Source organism: Mesoplodon mirus, assembly GCF_964341445.2.
Source record: "Mesoplodon mirus genome assembly, chromosome: 11".
Lineage (NCBI taxonomy): Eukaryota > Metazoa > Chordata > Mammalia > Artiodactyla > Ziphiidae > Mesoplodon > Mesoplodon mirus.
The window spans coordinates 57,235,468-57,255,812 of NC_138987.1; the positions used below are offsets into that span (position 1 = coordinate 57,235,468).

A 20,345-nucleotide genomic window follows, 5' to 3' on the forward strand; every position below is an offset into this window, starting at 1 on the left:
GAGAGAGTCAGCATTCCTTTCCTCATTCTCCACCCCCCCCACCCGTGCCTGCTTAGCTGGGCCGGGGGATTTTCCAGGCTGCAAGCTATCTTAACCACACCATTCTGATGTGGAGATGGCCATGGACAGAGATCAGATTAAAATCTGGGAGGATGGCCTTAGTTATTAAGTTCCCAACCTGCTATAGACCCAGGTCAACTCCAGGACAGCTAGAGTTCACTGTTGCTTCCTTCCAACATGATTTACAAAAGAAAAGGTTCTGCTTTAGGGCAATTTTCCACCCTCCCAAAGGAACCAGGGGGAGATGGGAGAGGAGATCACATGTTCTGGCCCCAGGGCTGTAGAAACCTTCTGACCTTGAGGTTGAGGCAGACACGGCTCTGACCTTCTGAGCAGCACATCACCCTTTTCAGAATTGTATGTGTTGGGTTCTTTCAGGGGACAGTGTACCTGCAGGCAGAGGGCGGGGGGCCGGGGGTGGTGAGGCTGTGTTTCCGCTGGACTAGCCGCAGTACCTGCCAGAGGAGCAAAGGAGGAGGGAGAGTGGAAAGAGAATGCTGTCGAAAACAAGAGCTAATGGCCAGTGGTCCGCAGAGGCTGCTGCAGCCCTGCCCCAGAGAGGGGAGTTTCCGGTTCCCAACCAGAATTCACCCTTCAAAAACCACATTAGCAAAGTGCTTCTTCAAGTGACACCACAAATCCCCTCCCTTGGCATGACCAACTCCAAGCCTGGAGGTCTCAGGCGGGCCCCACTGCCCTCCCCAGGATGTGGACGATACGGGGGGAGGGGGAGGTGGCTGAAACACAGGCGCACAGTGTAGTCTCACGACCCAGGACAAACACAGCCACGCGTGGCAGAATGACAGGTGCCGCAGGGTGGTGGCTGCAGCCGGGTGCCAAGGGAAGGTACAAAGTGCTGGAACACAGGGCTGGGGGGCTCAGCCCTAAGGGATCTGAAAGACATTCAGCTTGCTGGTGTTCTTGAGCGTCTGGCGCCGGTTGCAGAACCAGACCCGCACGACCTCCCGGTCGTAGTTGAGCTCCTTAGCAATCTCGGTGATCTCCTGGCCTGTGGGCAGCGGGTTCTTCTCGAAGTAGGCGTTAAGAGCCTCTATGGCCTGGGGGGTAAAGGAGGTGCGGCGCTTGCGTTTCTTGGAGGGCTCGCCTCCCACAAATTCCATCAGGTTCTGCTGGCCTTCCTGGTTCCGGAGTTCGGCTTCATTCAGCCACTTCTCCAGCACTGGCTTCAGCTTCTGTGCGCTCTTGGGCGTGATGTCCAGCTTCTCAAACCTGTAAGTGACCCAAGCCCAGGAAGGAACAGTGAGAGTGTCTTACTCCCCACACCGGGCATGAGCACCATCCACAGGGGGCTGCTCCTCTTGGGGCTGGTGGGGCCGTGCTCAGTGTTTCCCTCACCACCCCCACTAAAACCCCCTGGCTCGGCCAAGCCCAGACTCCTCAGACTGTCCTGTATCCCAGGTCATAACAGGGAGACCGTTCCCATGGCCTCGGTTCAATAGTGCGATGATAACAGGGCAACTGCTTTAATAAGCACCATTCCAGAACTTTCATATCCAAATGGGTGAGGTCCTTTAAGGAGTCATCTTGAGAGGCCTCCAGAGATGCCAAACGGATGTCGTAAGTACTGTCCTCCAACTGCAGCATCTCTAAGTCAGAATACTCTTTCTGGCTGAGCCCAGATGTGACTACAGAATTCCCAACATGGCACGGTAGTCTAATAGTCACTCTAATCTAATCTATAGAATTGGCAGGCAGATGAAACCTTTTGGCCATCTCTGAAATGTGTGTTTTTTCGTGTTTGAAACCCTCGGCTATCCTTCCTTTATTTCTTTTTTTTGTTTATTTGTTTCTTTGGTTTTGGCCATGTAACGTGGCTTGCGGGATCTTAGTTCCCCAAACAGGGATTGAACCTGGGACCCTAGCAGTGTCCTAACCACTAGACCGGCAGGGAATTCCCTACCCCTCCTTTAATACTGGCACCAGAACCAGTCTGTACGCCGCACACAGAAAAATCAGCTACATCACTTTATAGTCACGCCTCAAAAGAGGGGGAGATGGGAGTATGATAGGGGTGATAGTGGGTTATAGTTGAGAACCAAGCCAGAACTGACTAATTTGTGACTAATTTCATAAGCTGTACTCCTGTCCCTCTAGGATTCCTAAATGGATTAGGATCCTGGCTTTCCCAAAAAAACACAATATAAATGCTCAGGATTTGGGGCTAAACTTCAGAGGGCCCCCAGAAAGACTCTGGCTACTCTAGGTGTTCATGTCTACCCTTAGAACAGCTTTCCCTGTCCGGAAGAGGGCAGAAGCCAGGGAGAATATGGAAAAGGGCCAGATACCTGGGCCCCTGTGAGTGCCCTGACCTTGTCCAAGGCAGCCTTACTCACCGGCAGATGGCTGACTGGCTGTAGGCTGGGCCTTCCGTCGCGGTCAGAGCCTGACCCACCTGGGTCTGTGTGAGGCCCAGGGATAGCCGCCGGATCTTAAAGTTCTTGGCAAACTCCCGGATCTCTTCTAAGTTGATCCCGTCCTCATCCAGACTCGGGGTATGTGGCTCTAGGCCAAAGGAAGGGGGCAGGGGTGTGTGTAAGACAGACAATCTTCACTGCTTATCTTGCCCATTGGCCTAGCCTGGTGCTGTAGTGAGGGATGAGGACATTTGACAAAAGGCCTATGTACCCTTAAGACCCTCATCACCCCTGTCCCCAAGACAAATAAGACTTGGGGGTAAGGGGCCAGGACCAATGTGTATAGAGGTAGAGGCCTATTTTCAAGTTCTTCCAGCTCTAACTGTTGACCCTCCCCCATTCTCCCCAGCCTGGCCCCAAGCACACCTGTTGGCCATCCACATTCCTCAAATACTAGGTGAGAGACAGCCAATGGCTTGGCTTCTCAGAGAAGCAGCCAGACAGCTGGCTAAGCAGCCTCCACCATCATCATGCATAGAATCCAGCTCCCCAGAATGAGAATAAGAAAGCCAGTTCCTGGCAATGGGCCTGTGCCCTTCCCCTGTGGACCCCAGGAAGCTTATTAAGGAGAGCATCATCTAATGAGGTCATCATATCCAAATAAATGCCTCTCCCCTTCTCCACAACCTTCTCTAGAAGCCACTTACTGGACACCAGCTGGCTGACAGTAGGGGTCTCTGAGCAGGTGATCGGGATGGGAGCAGAGGCAGCTGGCTTGGCCGCTGGGGCTGGGCTGGCGATGACCACAGCTGGCTGGGGCATGGCTGCTGGGGGCTGGATGGGCTGCACCTGTGAGGAGAAGCGCCAACAAACCCCACTGCCCGCCTGCCTGTTTCAGGGGGGTGGAGTCTCTGGTGGGGCCAGAGGCAGGGCAAAAGTGGGCATGGAGGGACTTCCCTGGTGGAGCAGTGGTTAAGAACCCAGCTGCCAATGCAGGGGACATGGGTTCGAGCCCTGGTCCGGGAAGATCCCACATGCCGTGGAGCAACTAAGCCTGTGAGCCACACAACTACTGAGCCCGGGTGCCACAACTACTGAAGCCATGCACCTAGAGCCCGTGCTCCACAACAAGAGAAGCCACCGCAATGAGAAGCCTGCGCACCTCAACGAAATGTAGCCCCCACTCGCTGCAACTAGAGAAAGCCCGCGCACAGCAACGAAGACCCAACACAGCCAAAAATTAATTAATTAATTAATTAATTAATTAATTTTAAAAAGTGGGCATGGAATCCTCACTCACCCAGCACACTCCTACCTGTGCCCCATCAAAAAGCAAGACTAGAAGCTACGCATTAGCACTCACCCAATGATAATGACCTCCAAAATAAGCATAGAACGTGCCCCACCAAGCCGGGGCCTTGTTGCTGCCTATGACCCGGGCAGGTCAGAGGCTCAGAAAGGTTCAGCACACCTGGTCAAAGCCCCAACAAGTGTGTCCGCCCTTGAGATAACTGCTCTCAAATCTCTGCTCTCAAAGGAGGAACCTAAACCTGATTCTAGAGCCTCCAGGCCCCAAATATCCATTAATAGAGAACGTGGCAAATGACTTCTGGGACCTCTCTACATTAAGATACTGTGTAGCCATGATGAAGAATAAGGTTTATCTCTTAACTGCTACCATGGAAAGAGCTCTGAGTCACAGTGCTAAGTGAAAGAAAAAAAAGTAAGGTGAAAAACAGTTTTTATGGAATAATTCCTTTAAAAAGACATATGAATTTCCCAGAAAAAAAAAATCTTGAGGCATATAAAGCAAACTGTCAACAGAAGTCATCTCTGGAAGTAGAGTTAGAAGGGATTTTTACTTTTTGACATCACACATAATGTTGGAATTTTTATAAATAACATGTATCAAATTTATAATCAGGAGAAACTATAAATATATGAAATTAGTATCTTTAGTATGATTTTTTTCTTTTTTTTTTTTTTTGCGGTACGCGGGCCTCTCACTGTTGTGGCCTCTTCCGCTGCAGAGCACAGGCTCCGGACGTGCAGGCTCAGAGGCCATGGCTCACGGGCCCAGCCGCTCTGCGGCATGTGGGATCTTCCCGGACCGGGGCACGAACCCGTGTCCCCTGCATCGGCAGGTGGACTCTCAACCACTGCGCCACCAGGGAAGCCCTAGTATGATTTTTTTTAAAGCTTCCTGAAAGTGCAGATTTCTTTAGGATGGGTCCTGTTCCCTGAATTCTACCTCCTGGTAGCTTCAAGTCATTCCCTCATCATCCCCAGGGCCTTGTTCAGGGCTCCTTGTCTCTGGCTAGAATTGTATAAGCTGTCTCCTAACAGAGACGATGACTCAAGTCTCACCACAGTCCAATTCTTGGCTCCACCTGGATAACGGAGGGAATTTTTAAAATGCAAATCTAATCAGCCACTTCCCTGCTAAAAACCCTCCCGCGACTCCCCACTACCTGATATTAGTGATGACAATAAAAGCACCATTTTTTTTTTTTTTTTTTTGCGGTATGCGGGCCTCTCACTGTTGTGGCCTCTCCTGTTGCGGAGCACAGGCTCCGGACGCGCAAGCTCAGGGGCCATGGCTCACACGCCCAGGGCTCACACGCCCAGCCGCTCCGCAGTATGTGGGATCTTCCCGGACCGGGGCACGAACCCGTGTCCCCTGCATTGGCAGGCGGACTCTCAACCACTGCGCCATGAGGGAAGCCCAAAAAGCACCATTTTTCAAGTGCTCTCTGTGTACCAGAGTATAAACTGCCTTACGTGTAATCTATCCTTTAACATTCATAACCTTCTGAAGTTGGTCCTCTTATCACCTCCATTTTATAGATGAGGCTAAGAGGTTATTCAATGAAGCTGGGAAGCTACATACCACTAACGTGTTAGGGATGTGAATTCTTGGATGCCACTCCAGACCTACTGAATCAGAGGCTCTGGGGTGGGGCCCGGGAATCTGCATCCCAGCAAGCCCTGCAGTTGGTTCTGCGGCACACTCACGTTTGAGAACCCCTGCTCTGGCACGCTGTACTTCCTGCAATTCTGTGGAGGTAGAATACTCTCTCATCCAACTCATCCCTTTAGATTAGTTCAGTGTCCTACTCTACGAAGCCTTGTCAAACTCCCCAGTCTGCTGAGGGCTCCCTTCTCTGGGTTCCCAAAGCACCTTATCCTACCATAGCCTTTGTCACGCTGACTTATAATTGTCTCTGATGTTGGGCTACCTAAGGTTAGAAAGGGCATCTTATTCATCTCTACATCTTCAGCACCTGGAATATAGTAGGCATTCAAAAACTGCTCCTAGAATGAACACATAAATGAATAATCAATGCCACGGTGCAGGGCGGAGGGGTGGAGGGGTGAAGGGGTGAAGAGGGAGACGGTACATAACGAACCTCCCAGGGCCTTTCTAGTGATTTGTTCACCCTGGAGCTGACCGAGGCCCAGTTTACTTTGACCACCCCTGTCTGGCTTTCTCGGAGTGCTATTGACCTCTGAGGGCACATATCCACATGTTCGGTGTGTGTAGGTAAGGGGTCGGGGGACGGTGGTGCTGTTTTCCCAGGCAGAGAATGTGTGGACTCATGTGAACCTTCTACCCTGGAACCTCCCCCGGCTTTGGGGAGGTGCCCTGCTTTCCCAGGGGCTTCAGAAAATAGTGTCGTCCTGCTCACAGCCTGGAGGGAGGCCACCCATGCCAGACAGCACTGCCTGCCCCCATCCCCAAACCCAGCCCTTGTACCTCACTCTTAGCGGGGGACTCAGGAGTGCTTGGCTTCCGGACAGCCACGGGAGAAGTCAGGGGGCTGCTGGCCAGGGCTGCGATCACCTGGCCCTGCGCGTTCAACAACAGCTGGGGGGTCACAGCCTGGACCTGCAGGCTTTGGGCTGGTGCTGGGGCCGCCATGCTAGCCGAGTTCACTACCCACGGAAGTGTTCCAATAACCTGGGAGGAAACATAGGGACCCCAAGTGTGAGGGCAGCGTCCAGGTCCAACCCCAACCCAAATCCCCACATTGGCAGGAAGGGACTTAGACGAATCACTTAACCCCTCTGGGCCTGTTTCCTCACAAGAAAGTGAAGGATTCACACTCTAGGGGCCGCTTCCTTTATTCTCTCTCCAGAGCCGTGGTGGGGCAGGAGTAGGTCTGCATGTGCATTCAGACAGATCTGGATGGGAATCCCTGCTCTGCCACATTTTAACGGTGTGGCTTAATTTCTCTGAACCTCAGCCTTCTCCCCTGTAAAACGGGAATAAAAATCTCCACCCAGTAGGTGTGTACTCAAAAAAAAAGTGGGATAATGTATGAGAAAGCACCTAGCACAGAGGTTGGTCACAAAGTGAGTGCTCCATAAACGAAAACCCCCAGCTAGAGTGAGTACCACCAGGGCTGGATGGGGGCTATACCCCTGCCTGGCCTCAGCATCAGCAGAGAGCTGTCACACAAGAGGTATGTACAGCAGCTTGTCACCCTAGTTGAGTTCCTGTGACCCTCAGCCCAAGTCCTGCCCCTCCTCCACAGCCGGCGTCTCCACCAGTCCCCACCCCTCAGCCTGGCTTTGACCACTTGCCTGTCCCTGAGCATTGGTGAGGATCTGACTGCTGATCCCCGGCATGCTGGGAACGGCGTTGGCAATGACCGGAGTTGCAGTGAGGGAGCCCAGGATCTGGGTCTGTCCCCCGAGGGAAGCAGCACTGATCTGTGGGTGGAGGAAGAGCCTTGCTCAGAGGCGATGGGGCGAGAAAGAGCCCAAGGCAGAGGGAAGAGGGCTGAGGGTACTGGGGCGGGGGGTATGGATGCTGGGCAGATGTAAATGTGGGCTGCAGGCCCAAGTCCACCAGCTGAATAGTGTCCAGGGCCAGGGGCTGCAGGGGGTAAGCAGGGAAGGGTGGGGTCGCAGTCATGGAGGAGTAACTCTGGCTGATCTTTTGGGCTAGCCCTGGGAGGGTAGAAAGGCCAGACTGGAGGGGCTGATGTGACTCTAGTCACAGCTAACAGCCTCTAGCTCCACCTTAGCGACAGCTCACAAGTTTGCAATCCCCAGATATCCTCCCACCCTCCAAGGCTGGTCCAGTGGTTCAGGTTCTGGAGGATTTGCCCAGCCCTCTTGGCAGAGGTTGTCTGCTCTTGTCTGGGACGGACGGGCTGGCAGCTGCAGGGGAAGGACTCAGAGGGAGCCCATCTCTGCCGAAGTGTTGGAAGAGAGCCGTGTTCAGGGGGCTGGTCCTCCACCTCCTTCCTCCCCCGAGGGAAGGGTCAGGTTCACCCTTGGCCAGAGATTCGGTCCATCCCCGTTTAGCCCCTGGTGAAGGCAGCAGCTTACGATTCCTGGGCTAAACGCGAAGCCTGCAGGCTGAACGGTGATCTGTGGGGGGCTGTCCACTGGCTTGGGGGTGGGGGCAGTCGCGGTGGCAGCAGTGGGCTGCGGCAGAATGGCAGGTGTGGGCTGCAGCAGCGGCTGGGTCTGGATCAGCGTCTGGGGCTGGGCTGGCGGTCGGGGCCGGGTGGGCAAGGAGGCCTGGGCCGGTGGGGCAGCTTGTACAGGTGCCGGGAGAGCGGCGTTCAGCACGGCAGCTGCTACGAGCAAGGCAGAGACAGAGGTGCTCAAATGCCTAGCCGTAGCCCAGGGAGGCTCCAATCCCAAGGGATCTGGCACAAGAACGAGGGGGGGTTGGGGCAGGGGGGACAGGCAGCTGTGATTCACTCGATCTTGGCGGGGGCGGCACATGCCAACTTCTCTCATCCCCCCTCCCTTGGGCTTGGAGAGGTGTAGATTCAAAACCAGAAGTTGAATCTTCTTGCAGTCCTTCTCAGGAGGCTAGTCGCGGGGTGAGTTCTGGCGTAGGGGGGAGGGGGAGTCTCAGACAGTTGGTTGAAGGCAGAGAGGCCTGCTGGGCCAGCACGGTGCCATGGCCTAGAGTCCCGAGGTGGTGCAGCAGCTCTGTGGCTGGGTGCCTGGGACACCAGATCCAGACTCCAGGGCTGTCGCCCGGGAAGGGCCGCGGGTTTGGAGTCCAACATGGCAAGCACGCGTGCAGGGATGGTAGTGTAAGGTGGTGGGGAGCCTGGTGCAGTCCTGGGGAGAGTTGCCGTTACCTTGGAGACCGGCTAAAGGTGGCTTGAAAATTGCCCCCGTGGGAGAAGCAGCGGTCAGTCCTGGGAGGGCAGCCACGGTTGCTGTAGGAATTGTCCACACGGCCAGCCCCTGCTGACCAGCCACTTGACCTGCAATACTGATGGGGATAAGAAGAGGTTGAGTAACTGCCCCTGCTGGAACCATAACTCCTGTCAGAACTGTGGCTAAGTTTTCCTGAGTCAAGACCTGCAAAAGCAAACAAGATTTCAGAAAGAAAAGAAAAAAATAAAAAATCAACATTGACAGCGCAAACACTGGGTCTCTCAGACCCAGCTGAGCACACACAAAGCATTCTGAGGGCAGTGGGGAAAGGCCGCATGAGGGCGGGGAAGAGACAAGCCCTAGCCGGAGGCCCAACCCCGCCCGAGGGGGCACCTGGACTGGACTATCCCGCCTTCAGAGAAGCAGCCCACAGCAGGGACAGGGCCTAGCCCTGCTCAAGGACCAGAAAGGGTCACAGGCCTCTCCCACCATGGTCTGGTGCCTCCCAAGCCTTCCCCGGGCCCTTGCCCACAGGAGCAATGCTTTGTGGCCAGGAAGCAGGGGACAGGGGCTGGTGGAACCAAGCGGTCAAGACCCACAGGGGCCTCCGGGAAGTTCTGATGGAGGACAATCCTGATGGATGCCTTGGAGAACTGTGCTTGCAGTGAAAGGTCACAGGGAGCTCAGCATGCTTGGAGGCCCCTGGAGACAGCTTCTCACTGAGCTGGGGCCGCCCCTGGCTCTAAGTGAGGACCAAAAATCCATTAACTCTTCTAGGCATCCCCTAGAGGGGCTGACAAGGGTATCCACTCACTTAGTCATTAGATGACTTGAAGGAGTTAATGTAATCTCTATAATCCTTCCTGAACCCGAGGAGATTACCTGGCAAATGCAGATCTACTTTTCCCGGGGGGCCTGATCTGGGGCAGGGGAGAGGGCAGGGGTACCTAGTAGGAGACTCCCTCCCTCAAGCCACAGCCCCTTCCCTGTCCTGCCTCGTGAAGTTCCCAGCTCCCGTGGCCAGCCCATGTTGGCTATCCCATGCCTTGCTCCTGCCCACTGCCCTCTGTCCAGCTCCCTGCAGTGGCCCTTACCTGGGGGGCAGCTTGTACAGCCAGTGGCGTCAGGGTCTGCGATGCCTGAGGCTGGCATGGGGCTTGGCTGAAGGTGGCAACAGCAGGGGCAGGGCTCGGAGGCATCCCTGGGAGTGACTTCACTTCAAGTGGCATTGGGAGAGAGAGGGACAAGGAGTGAGCCTGGGTGAGTGTGACAACCCTCAGCCCTACATTGTATTTCTGCATAACCCGAGGCCAATCACTGGCCTTCCCTGGCCCACAGAGACAGCTTCCCAAAAGCTACGGGGAGTGAGAATAGGAGGCTGGAGAACCCTGGGCCAGACCTGGAAGGTAGGCCACCCTCTTCTCACATGTGGATGAAGAAACTGCAGACCCAGGCACAGTTGGGTATCAGTCTCTCATCTCCTGGCTCTGTAGGATGCTAGGACCTATCACATAATCAGTAGTAGAAAGGAACATGTGTCAGGGAGAGAAGGAGCTAGAATCAGTGGGATTGACTGGCTCATCCAGCAACTGCATCATTGTTCACCCTACCTTCAGGCTACTTTTTGGATGCAGGTGCTGGCTTGGGGAAGGGGCAGGACTCCTGTAGGGTGAAGTCTTGGAAGTGACATGTCTTGGCCACACTCAGGATTACAGGGGCTCTCCAGGCCAGGCAGCTTTGCTTCTTGCCATTCCCTGAGGTCTGAAGTCTGGGTGAGCGGCTTCTAGGAAGTTCTAAAGGAACTTCCCATGCATTGGAGCTTTTCACCCAGGTGAGGGCTTCCTCTTGCCACCTGGATTTAGTTAGGTACTGGGACCTGTACCAGGAAACCTCTTTAAAGCCACACAACAATGTGGAGAGGGTTTATTAGTTAATATATGGTGAGACATTAAAGAGAATCTAGGTGTTGTGTGTTCGACCAGATCAGTGGTTTCTTTTTTTTTTTTATACAGCAGGTTCTCATTAGTTATCCATTTAATACATATTAGTGTATATATGCCAATCCCAATCTCCCAACTCATCACACCAGTGGCTTCTAAATACTGACTGGGTATAGGTTTCCAGGCCCTAGTCTAGGCCTACTGAGTCAGAATGTCCAGGAGTGGAGGCCAGGAACCTTGCATCTCTCTTTTTCTTTTAAGCTCCCTTGTGATACAGCACACAGACAAAGTGGGAACCACTGAACTAGATAACCTTCCAAGCCTGCATTCCCAGCCTGTGTTTTAATCTGGAAAGGCACCAACCTAAGTAAGGACTAGACTGTTTACCGTATATAATTTAAAAATCCAGATTGCTTAAAGAATGAAAGAGGCAAGCAACGACCACAAAAGCCTTATAAAATACTAAAGAAAACAAAATGGCAGATTTATCTCCACTGTGAAGGGGAGATACATTTCTAACTATTGAAAAAAAAATCAGAGAAGGATAATCTGAACCTCTGGAAATTTAAAAAATATTTTGCTTGACAAAGTGTGATGAAACCTAAAAAGGAAAGTGAGGAAATGGGAATGTGATAAACACGAGTGATGAAAGCTTACCATGGGTATAGTCACTTCATTAGGATATGCTGTATTTCCAGAGTAGGACCATGGGCCCTAGGGTTTGCCTACATTTAGGGTTTTTGTAGCTTCCTGCTAGACTGCTTTTCAGGAAGACTGAAGCAATTTACAGCACCATCAACAATCTACCTGTTTCTCCACAGCACCACCCAATTTAGGTTTTATCACTGTTTATTTATTTTTCTGGCTTAATAGGCATAGGTGGTACCTCATAGCCAATTACTTTTTCTCTCATTGATAGCAAGATTTTGTATTTTTCCGTGTGATGACTTCCTCCTACATAAACAATTGGCTTCTCTTCAAAAGGAATTTGGGTGGACTACACCTCAAAGAAAAATAAAATTAAAGGGCCATTCAAAGCAGCACTGTTTATGACAGTGAAAAATTAGACAGTTTGATAATAGCCAAAACCAGAATCAGATGAGTGAATCTGTCAATAAAGGACGTGGAATATGAAATAATATGGTGGTAAGTGTCATGCTACTTCGCCCACCCTCAGGGGCCACACCTATAAAAATGTGTATGTGTGACAAGGTTTGGGTAATAATTTGGAGTGACACAAATCACTAGATTCTTTTTTCATCTTGAAAGTTTCCTATTACTTAGTTTTATTTTGTTTTAAGAGGAAACACTTCTCAATATTGCATACACAGAAACGTTCCATCAAAGCCACAGTTTAAGCTGGCAGCTCCTTAGGAGGTACCATCAACATACCTCCCTTCCCTGCTTGACAATGACTGAAATTCCTTTATAAAGAAGACTTTGGTGAAAAGCTTAAGTATACAAACCTCTGGAAGAAGATGCACACTACTGTGAACACTCATACTAAGGTGTAAATAATTGATCTCTGATCAATTCCTGAGAGCAGGTTTTGGATAAGGAGCAGGATTAAGGCGCCAGAAGAAATGAGATACGGAAGATGGATGAAAGGGTAAAAAAGGAAGTTAAGGCACTGTGGATAAACCTGGAAAGAAGTGGAAAGGGTGGCCAAGATGGAGAATCCTTGTCTTTCCTGCCTGCCCATCAGGGCACTGGCCCATGGGAGCAGGTGATGGCTCATCCTGGCCTCAACAAGGAAGCAGAACATTTCCAGGCTAGGGGAAAATGGTCACATCTCTTGTCATTCCTTTACTCAAAAGGAGAAAAGAGAACACGGGTTACTAGGGTCCCAAATGGATCTGCACACTGATTTGCGAGTAGAACGAGGGAGGTGAGATCTGGCAGGGGTTTTGTTAAAGAATTGCCCATTCTCTTTGCTCTCTTCTTGTCTCCTCCTCTTGGCCCACACCCTCTCCCCCAACCACATCTCAAATCTAGGGAAGGGGTGAAGTTCAGCAGAAAGCAAGGGGAGGTGAATCATGGCTTTCTGGGGGAATTGGCAAGGGAGGCCCCAAGCTTCCTGCAAAAGGTGTTAATAAGGTGTTAATGAGGGAAGTCAATGAAAGGGTGCCCTGTGCCCAGAGTGCCTAGGACCAGCCCCAGCTTCTAGAACAGCCCAGGCTGTCTCACAGCTGTACTGCAGGGTCCTTAGGGGAGACGGTGTGAGTCAATCAGCCATATACATTCCACATGCAGGAGAATCAAACTCATGCCCTGAAGTCATCTTTGGAGAATAAGAGCACAAATAAGCCCACCAGGCTAGACTCATGCCAGCCCAGTCGGGAGTGAGGGGCTGGCATTCTACAAGGCCCTCCCTAACACACACGTCCTTAGTCCAAGGTGGGTATGATGGCCTCCCATCCCCAACTCCTGGCACCGCCCAGCTCCACCACAAAAGGTACTGATTTGGAAGGGCCGTCAGGATCCTGAAGGCTTAGTCCTCTCCGCCTTGAGCTTGAGGGTCTGGTTTAGACCTGGGAGCCCTCTCTGAGGTTAATTCAATTCCCTCACCCTGACCCATCCCAGTTTAGGTCTGTAAGTGACTGAAACCAGAACTAAAGTTCCAGGGATGAGGAGTGGCCTAGGAGCTGACCAAGAGTACAGACTGTGAGCAGAGGCTGTCCAGTGGACAGGAAGACAGTGAGACCCTAAAGCCACCTAGCCCCCTCCGGCTTCATGCTGGCTCTCCAGGGGGAACACAGGAGGGGACTCAGGTGGAGCAACGCCACATGGGATCAGGTAGCCTCATACCAGTTGCCTCTGCAGAGGAGTCTGGGTTGTCTGGCCCAGCTTCACCAGCAGCTTCACCGGCTTTGGTGGGGCCTCCGCTCTGGGAGCCCTCGGTGGCCGCACCTTCCAGTGCTTTGCCCTCCTCCTCAGCAGGGATCTGGGCATCCACTCCAACCTCCAGAACTCGGATGGTCTCATGGCCTGACATCACGATGACCTGCAAACAGAGGACGGGGACACTGCTGGGGGGAGGGGCAGATCAGCCCTGGGGAAGCAGAGCTCTGGGTATGGCTGAGGGAGAGAGGAGAGAGCATGTCAGGATGCAGACCTCCTGTCTCAAGGACTGTGTGCTCTGTGAGAATTTCAGAGCCTGGAGCAGACTGCAGCTCCCTGATTCCAGGGAAGGAGGTACTAGGAGAAAGTAGGGCCTGGTGACAGGGAGAAGGGCCTGACACAAGCTAGGAAAAGTCCCACAGAGCCAGGCCACTTGGGGACATTTCCATTTGTTTCCTCTCTTGGATTCAGTGCAGGGAGTGGTAAATGTCCTCTCCCACAGCCTTGCAAGGTTGTCTTCTTGGCTGCTAGGATATTGGAGTGTGATTACGATGGCCCCTAACACCATAGCCACAGCTTAAGCTGGGACAAGAAGCAAACCCCTCTTCACGTCCCTCGAGTTATTATAGGAGTGGAAAATGAATGCTCCACAATACTGGGTAACTTTTTAAGCTCATGGTTCCTTTATTTCCAAAACTCTGGGGTACGGGCCAAGATTTCCCTCCAAGCCAACTTCCTGAAGCGAGGGTCAGGAATCCTGAAGACGTGGCCTCTCGCTGGCCCTCCTGGACTGGAGCTTTGTACCCTGTGGGCCTGCAGCTCCAGTGTGCCTTCTGCTGTGGGTGTGCTCCGACCTGGAGGGGAGCCCCCATGCCCAGCAATGCAGGCAGCCCCTGGGCCTCCTCGGAACACTGGGTCCCCTTTCCTGCTCAAAGAGCCAGCACTCAGCGCTTTACCTCCAGCACTGACATGCTTCCAACTGGGCCACTCAAGAGTCAGGGACACCCGGTACATTAAAAAGCTCTGTGTCAGGCCTTCCCTGCGCTCCGCCTAGGCCTAAAGACACTCCCACAACACGCTCCTTAGGCCTGAAAACTGGATCCAGCCAGAGACTGCTGGAAAAAAGCAACACTGTGACCCATCAGGGGAGTATGAGTGCAATAACCCCCCAAGCAGTTCCCTTTCTGACTCAAGCTTGACCTATGAAGGACTTTACTCCCATCTCATTTTAAGAGATGTTAGTTAATCTTTTTTCTCCTTTTAAAAATTACATAAGTCGGAAATTCCCTGGCATCTCACTGCCAGGGGCCTGGGTTCGATCCCTGGTTAGGGAACTAAGATTCCATAAGCCACGCTCTCAAAAGAAAAAAAAAATTACATAAGTAATAAAAGGTCATTGTAAGAAAAATTAGAAAATTATATATAAGCAAGAAAAAAATTAATTCCCTGATATCCAAATCTTTCCCCATGTTAACTTATATGTATTTTCACACTTTAATTTCACTTTTTAAAGTCACAGCTTAAGTCCCCAAACCCAGCCCCTGAGAAATCCTAGCTGGCAACTACATCTGGATAGGTAAAGTGACGATCTGGACTGGTGTTTCTGGTAAGAAACAGACAACGAGGGGCTCTATGGAGTTTTCCTCCTTGCCCACACCCTTTGGGCCATTATCCTCACTCCCCCACCTCTTCCTGCCCCAGAAGATACCTGCTCATTGACAGTCAGAGATGAGTCTGGCCCGGCTCCAGGATCCATGGTCACTTGTCAGGGTGGGGTGGGGCTGGCCCACACCTACACATCCTGCAGGGTGAGATGGGACGGGAAAAGCAAAGGCTGATGCGACATAGTACTAAAATTTCCATGCCATCCAAAAAGTCAGAAGTAGAATGGAAGGAAGAGAGAGAAGCTAAGGTCTCCCAGGTATGTGTAGAAGTAAAGGAAATAGGATTCTAAGGATTTTAAAACTAAAGTGTCTCACTTCCTACAGCATCCTAGGAGAACCTACACTCAGGAGGAGCGAGGGTGACAAGAGGAAAGAGGGGGCCAGGCATCTTTCCCTGGGAGTTCCCCAGTTCAGTGGGAAAGAGCAGACCCAGTAGAACCCAAGGTGACTTTGACCCAGATTCTCAGAACCAGACACAAGTAAGGAGCACACTGCGTATCAGAGCATGTCTCAAGGGAGGGGTCTGAGTGGACTTCCTGGAAGAGATGGTAAAGTGAGGAATAAATTAAAACAGTTGTCTCAAACTAATGTGTCTGATTATCACCTGGAACGCATTAAAAATGCAGGACCCCCCCTACTCCGATTTCCCCAGACCAAACATCCCCAGAGTCTGATTTAGTAGGTGGGTGCCCCAAAATCAGCACTCAGGGGATTCTGTGGCAGTGGTCCAAGAACCATACTGGCCTTTAACACGGGAGGCAGGACAACATCCCAGATGGTGCAGCAGCTGCCACATGCAGTGAGACAGAGTGAAACAAGCCCTTGTGAGAAACAGGTGGTCTTGCTGGAGCCACAAACCACAGTCACAAGAAACAGAGGTAATAAAGGGGACAACTAGTTTTAGACACTTATAGAGAAAAGAGTAAATTAACCTCTATTCTGAGTGCCCACTGTGCTAAGCATTTTATGGAACACTAATTCACATTATTACTCATGCCAGCTGGGGGATGGGAGCATTAGATTCACCATGTTATGGATGAGGACACTAAGCTCGGAGAAGTGTTCTGGATTCCTCACCTTTCTCTTCCTCTTCCTCTTCTACCCCTGGGTCCGCTTCGTTTGTTTTCCTTTTTTTTTTTTTTTTTTTTTTGTTATTCTATTAATTGAGGTAAAATTCACATAACAACAAATTTACCATTTTAACCATTTTAAAGTGTACGACTCAATGGAATTCAGTACATTTACAATGTTGTGCAACGATCACCACTATTTAGTTCCAGAACATTTTCATCATCCAAAAGGAAATCCCATACCCATTAGCAGTCACTCCCTTTCCCTGCCAACCCCCAGCCCCTGGCAACCACAAATCTGCTTTGTCTCTGTGGATTTGCCTATTCCCAATATTTCATATAAATGGAATCATACAATATGAGGCCTTTTTGTGTCTGGCTTCTTTTACTTTGCAGAATGTTTTCAAGGTTCATCTGTGATGCGGCATGTATCAGTGCTTCATTCCTTTTCACAGAAAAGAACTGTGAAAAAATTCCATTGTATGGGCTCTCGCACTCTCTGGGGAAGGCGGAAGCACAGGTAAACCAAGATTTCATTTCCAAGATGGAAAGTCCATCAGACTCAGCTGTGACTTTACCCAGCGCTCCATAGGTCTGTGCCAATCCATCACCTCCCCGCACGAATAGTTCAAGAAAACAATCTGTGAGTACAACACTTAGAGAACGATTAAGGAAAACAAGATCTTCATTTAATTCCCATAATTAAATGGCGTGGTAAAGTGTCTTAAAGTCAAGAATGAAAAAAACAATCATTTTGGGGCTTCCCTGGTGGCGCAGTGGTTGAGAGTCCGCCTGCCGATGCAGGGGACACGGGTTCGTGCCCTGGTCCAGGAGGATCCCACATGCCGCGGAGCGGCTGGGCCTGTGAGCCATGGCCGATGAGCCTGCGCATCCGGAGCCTGTGCTCCGCGGCGGGAGAGGCCGCGGCAGTGAGAGGCCCGCGTACCGCAAAAAAAACACAATCATTTTGACCCACCTCCTAGAGTAATGGAAATAAAACCAAAAATAAACAAATGGGGCCTAATGAAACTTAAAAGCTTTTGCACAGAAAAGGAAACTATAAACAAGACTTAAAGACAACCCTCAGAATGGGAGAAAATATTTGCAAATGAATCAAGGGACAAAGGACTAATCTCCAAAATATATAAACAGCCCATGCAGCTCAATATTAAAAAAACCAACAACCCAATCAAAAAATAGGCAGAAGGCCTAGAGAGACATTTCTCCAAAGAAGACATACAGATGGCCAAGAGGCACATGAAAAGCTGCTCAACATCACTAATTATTAGAGAAATGCAAATCAAAACTACAATGAGGTATTACCTCACACTGGTTAGAATGGGCATCACCAGAAAATCTACAAAAAACAAATGCTGGAGAGGGTATGAAGAAAAGGGAACCCTCTTGCACTGTTGGTGGGAATGTAAATTTACACAGCCACTATGGAGAAGAGTATTAAGGTTTCTTAAAAAACTAAAAACAGGGCTTCCCTTGTGGCACAGTGGTTAAGAATCTGCCTGCCAATGCAGGGGACACAGGTTCGAGCCCTGGTCCGGGAAGATCTCACACGCCTTGGAGCAACTAAGCCCATGCGCCACAACTACCAAAGCCCATGTGCCTAGAGCCTGTGCTCCGCAACAAGAGAAGCCACCGCTATGAGAAGCCCACGTGCTGCAAAGAAGAGTAGCCCCGCTCGCCACAACTAGAGAAAGCCTGTGTGCAGCAACAAAGACCCAACGCAGCCAAAAATAAAATAAATAAATTTTAAAAAGAGTTCCACTATAAAAAAAAAAAAACCTAAAAATAGAATTACCATATGACCCAGCAATCCCACTACTGGGCATATACCCAGAGAAAACCATAATTCAAAAAGACACATACACCCTAATGTTCATTGCAGCGCTATTTACAATAGCCAGGTCATGGAAGCAACCTAAATGCCCATCGACTGATGAATGGATATAGAAGATGTGGTACATATATACAATGGAATATTACTCAGCCATAAAAAGGAACGAAATTGGGTCATTTGTAGAGACGTGGATGGACTTAGAGACTGTCATACAGAGTGAAGTAAGTCAGAAAGAGAAAAACAAATATCGTATATTAACACATATATGTGGAACATAGAAAAATGGTACAGATGAACTGGTTTGCAGGGCAGAAACTGAGACACAGATGTAGAGAGCAAACGTATGGACACCAAGGGGGGAAAGTGTGAGTGTGGGTGGTGGTGGTGGTGGGATGAACTGGGAGATTGGGATTGACATGATACACTAATATGTATAAAATGGATGACTAATAAGAACCTGCTGTATAAAAATAAATAAATAAATAAATAAATTTAAAAATCAGATCTTTTCAGAGAAGCCAGCATCTTTAGCAGAAGAAAACGGGAATTTCAAGAAATTTTTAAACACATAGTGAGGTAGAAGAAAATACACATTTGAAAAATACTTTTAAGAATATCGATGCAAGTGAATCTAAATCACTGGATACTGGGTCACGCAGCGGTCTCCAAAATGATTTTGTGAATGAGAATTCTTCCCAAACAAGGATTAAATGAAGAAAAAGCAAAATCGGTGGAGATTCAGGAGAAAGAAGACCTTCTTCACAGGCTAAAACTAGTCAAAATGTATCACTCAAAGAATGACCTGTCCCAGTTACAGCTGTTAATAAGGAAGTGAAGAAGTTGTAGGCAGATGTTGCTCTGTGAGCTGCAATCAACTATGTCTGAAAAGAACAAGAAACTGAGCCTCACCCATTTGATAGATCACTATGTGTAAGATGATAAATTGCTACATTCTAACAGAAATGAAGAAGAATTCGTAATAGTTTCATTCATAATTTTTTCTCCAGAGTATCTCTGAGAATGACAACATAATAAAAAAGATGCTTATATATTTTGAAGAGAAGGTATCAACCACTAGAGCTTAGAGAAAGGTATGCTGATGAAAGCCAATTTAGGAACTCTGTTATTATCTAAATATAAACCAAGTTCTAAAATGAAAATTCAGTATTTTGGATAAATTTGCTAAAGGAAACAACATTTAAATAAATATGAAAAATGTTAATAATGATTAAAAAATAATTTGGACAATCCTGGAAGTAGTTTTAATACATTGTTTTGTTTATTGTGGTTTAAAAAAAAGTTTTATTGTAAATGTTAAAAAACAGTCCAACCTGGTGAATGTCTAAACCAAAATGGGTCTAAAAATGCCTGCCTCGGGCTTCCCTGGTGGCGCAGTGGTTGAGAGTCCGCCTGCCGATGCAGGGGACATGGGTTCGTGCCCCGGTCTGGGAAGATCTCACATGCCGCGGAGCGACTGGGCCCGTGGGCCATGGCTGCTGAGCCTGGGCGTCCGGAGCCTGTGCTCCGCAACGGGAGAGGCCACAACAGTGAGAGGCCCGCGTACCGCACAAAAAAAAAAAAAAAAAAAAAAAAAGCCTACCTCTCTCATTTTATGACCCTTGTTTCCATCCATTTATCACATATTTCCATCTGGATGGTCTAGTAGATAAACTCATATGTCAAAAAAAATTCCAAAATATAGATATGCCATATTTTGTTTATCCACTCATCTGCTGATGGACGTTTGGGTTGCTTCTACCTTTTGGCTACTGTGAATAGGGCATCTATGAATCTTTGTGTACAAGTTTTTGTTGCAACACCTGTTTTCAATTTTGGGGTATATACCTAGGAGTGCAATTACTGGCTCACCCTAGGGATTTTAGGGTTTTCACCCCAATGACTGTGGTAAATAGCACATCTGGATGGCCTCCTTTGAGCTCATGATGCCATGCAGTGTCCACAGCCTGACAGCAGTGAAGAGAGATGATTGACTGTCTGTTTTAAGAGAAGGGGCTCTTATGATCACCCTAGCAGTAGAACTCCAGTACACACATAGATCATAATTAAAGCTGGGACAGGAAGCAGTGCCCAGACAGAGCCTCCTCCTTTGCTTTTTAATTTTTAATTTATTTTTGGCTGCGTTGGGTCTTCGTTGCTGCACGCAGGCTTTCTCTAGTTGCAGCGAGCGGGGGTTACTCTTCGTTGCGGTGCACGGGCTTCTCATCTTGGTGGCTTCTCTTTTTGCGGAGCATGGGCTCTAGGCGTGCAGGCTTCATTAGTTGTGGCTCGCAGGCTCTAGAGCGCAGACTCACTAGCTGTGGCGCACCAGCTTAGTTGCTCCGTGGCATGTGGGATCTTCTCGGACCAGGGCACGAACCTGTGTCCCCTGCATTGGCAGGCGGATTCTT

General features: G+C 49.8%; 1 protein-coding gene and 1 pseudogene across 3 annotated transcripts; one reads left to right on the forward strand and one right to left on the reverse strand.

Moving 5' to 3' along the window:
* Positions 1–15,135, reverse strand: POU6F1 (POU class 6 homeobox 1). 2 transcript variants are annotated; one of them, XM_082635846.1, is made up of 10 exons: positions 15,060–15,135; positions 13,319–13,514; positions 9,665–9,781; positions 8,549–8,677; positions 7,776–8,029; positions 7,023–7,151; positions 6,193–6,396; positions 3,143–3,284; positions 2,415–2,583; positions 1–1,290 (listed from the first exon to the last, which is right to left on the reverse strand). In XM_082635846.1, exons 1-10 carry the CDS (start codon positions 15,105–15,107, stop codon positions 945–947), a joined length of 1,734 nt encoding a protein of 577 aa, XP_082491972.1. In that variant the 5' UTR covers positions 15,108–15,135; the 3' UTR covers positions 1–944. The 2 variants fall into 2 exon arrangements, with proteins under 2 accessions (XP_082491972.1, XP_082491971.1); XM_082635845.1 differs by having other exon boundaries at positions 8,549–8,774; positions 9,665–9,786.
* A 1,479-nt stretch (positions 15,136–16,614) lies between these two features.
* LOC309811942 (swi5-dependent recombination DNA repair protein 1 homolog) lies at positions 16,615–18,955 on the forward strand (annotated as a pseudogene). The gene is made up of 2 exons: positions 16,615–16,838; positions 18,441–18,955. The product of its transcript is annotated as a swi5-dependent recombination DNA repair protein 1 homolog (transcript).
* The last annotated feature ends 1,390 nt before the right edge of the window (positions 18,956–20,345 follow it).

What these genes read in the sequence shown, in the direction of transcription:
- POU6F1 (XM_082635845.1), bottom strand. Translation starts at nt 15,107, where the DNA reads ATGGATCCTGGAGCCGGGCCAGACTCATCTCTGACTGTCAATGAGCAG. An exon ending in TCACCAATGCTCAGGGACAG is followed by an intron (nt 6,397 to 7,022) that starts GCAAGTGGTCAA and finishes GTTTCCTCCCAG; the next exon opens with GTTATTGGAACACTTCCGTG. An exon ending in AGCCAGTCAGCCATCTGCCG is followed by an intron (nt 1,291 to 2,414) that starts GTGAGTAAGGCT and finishes GGTCACTTACAG; the next exon opens with GTTTGAGAAGCTGGACATCA.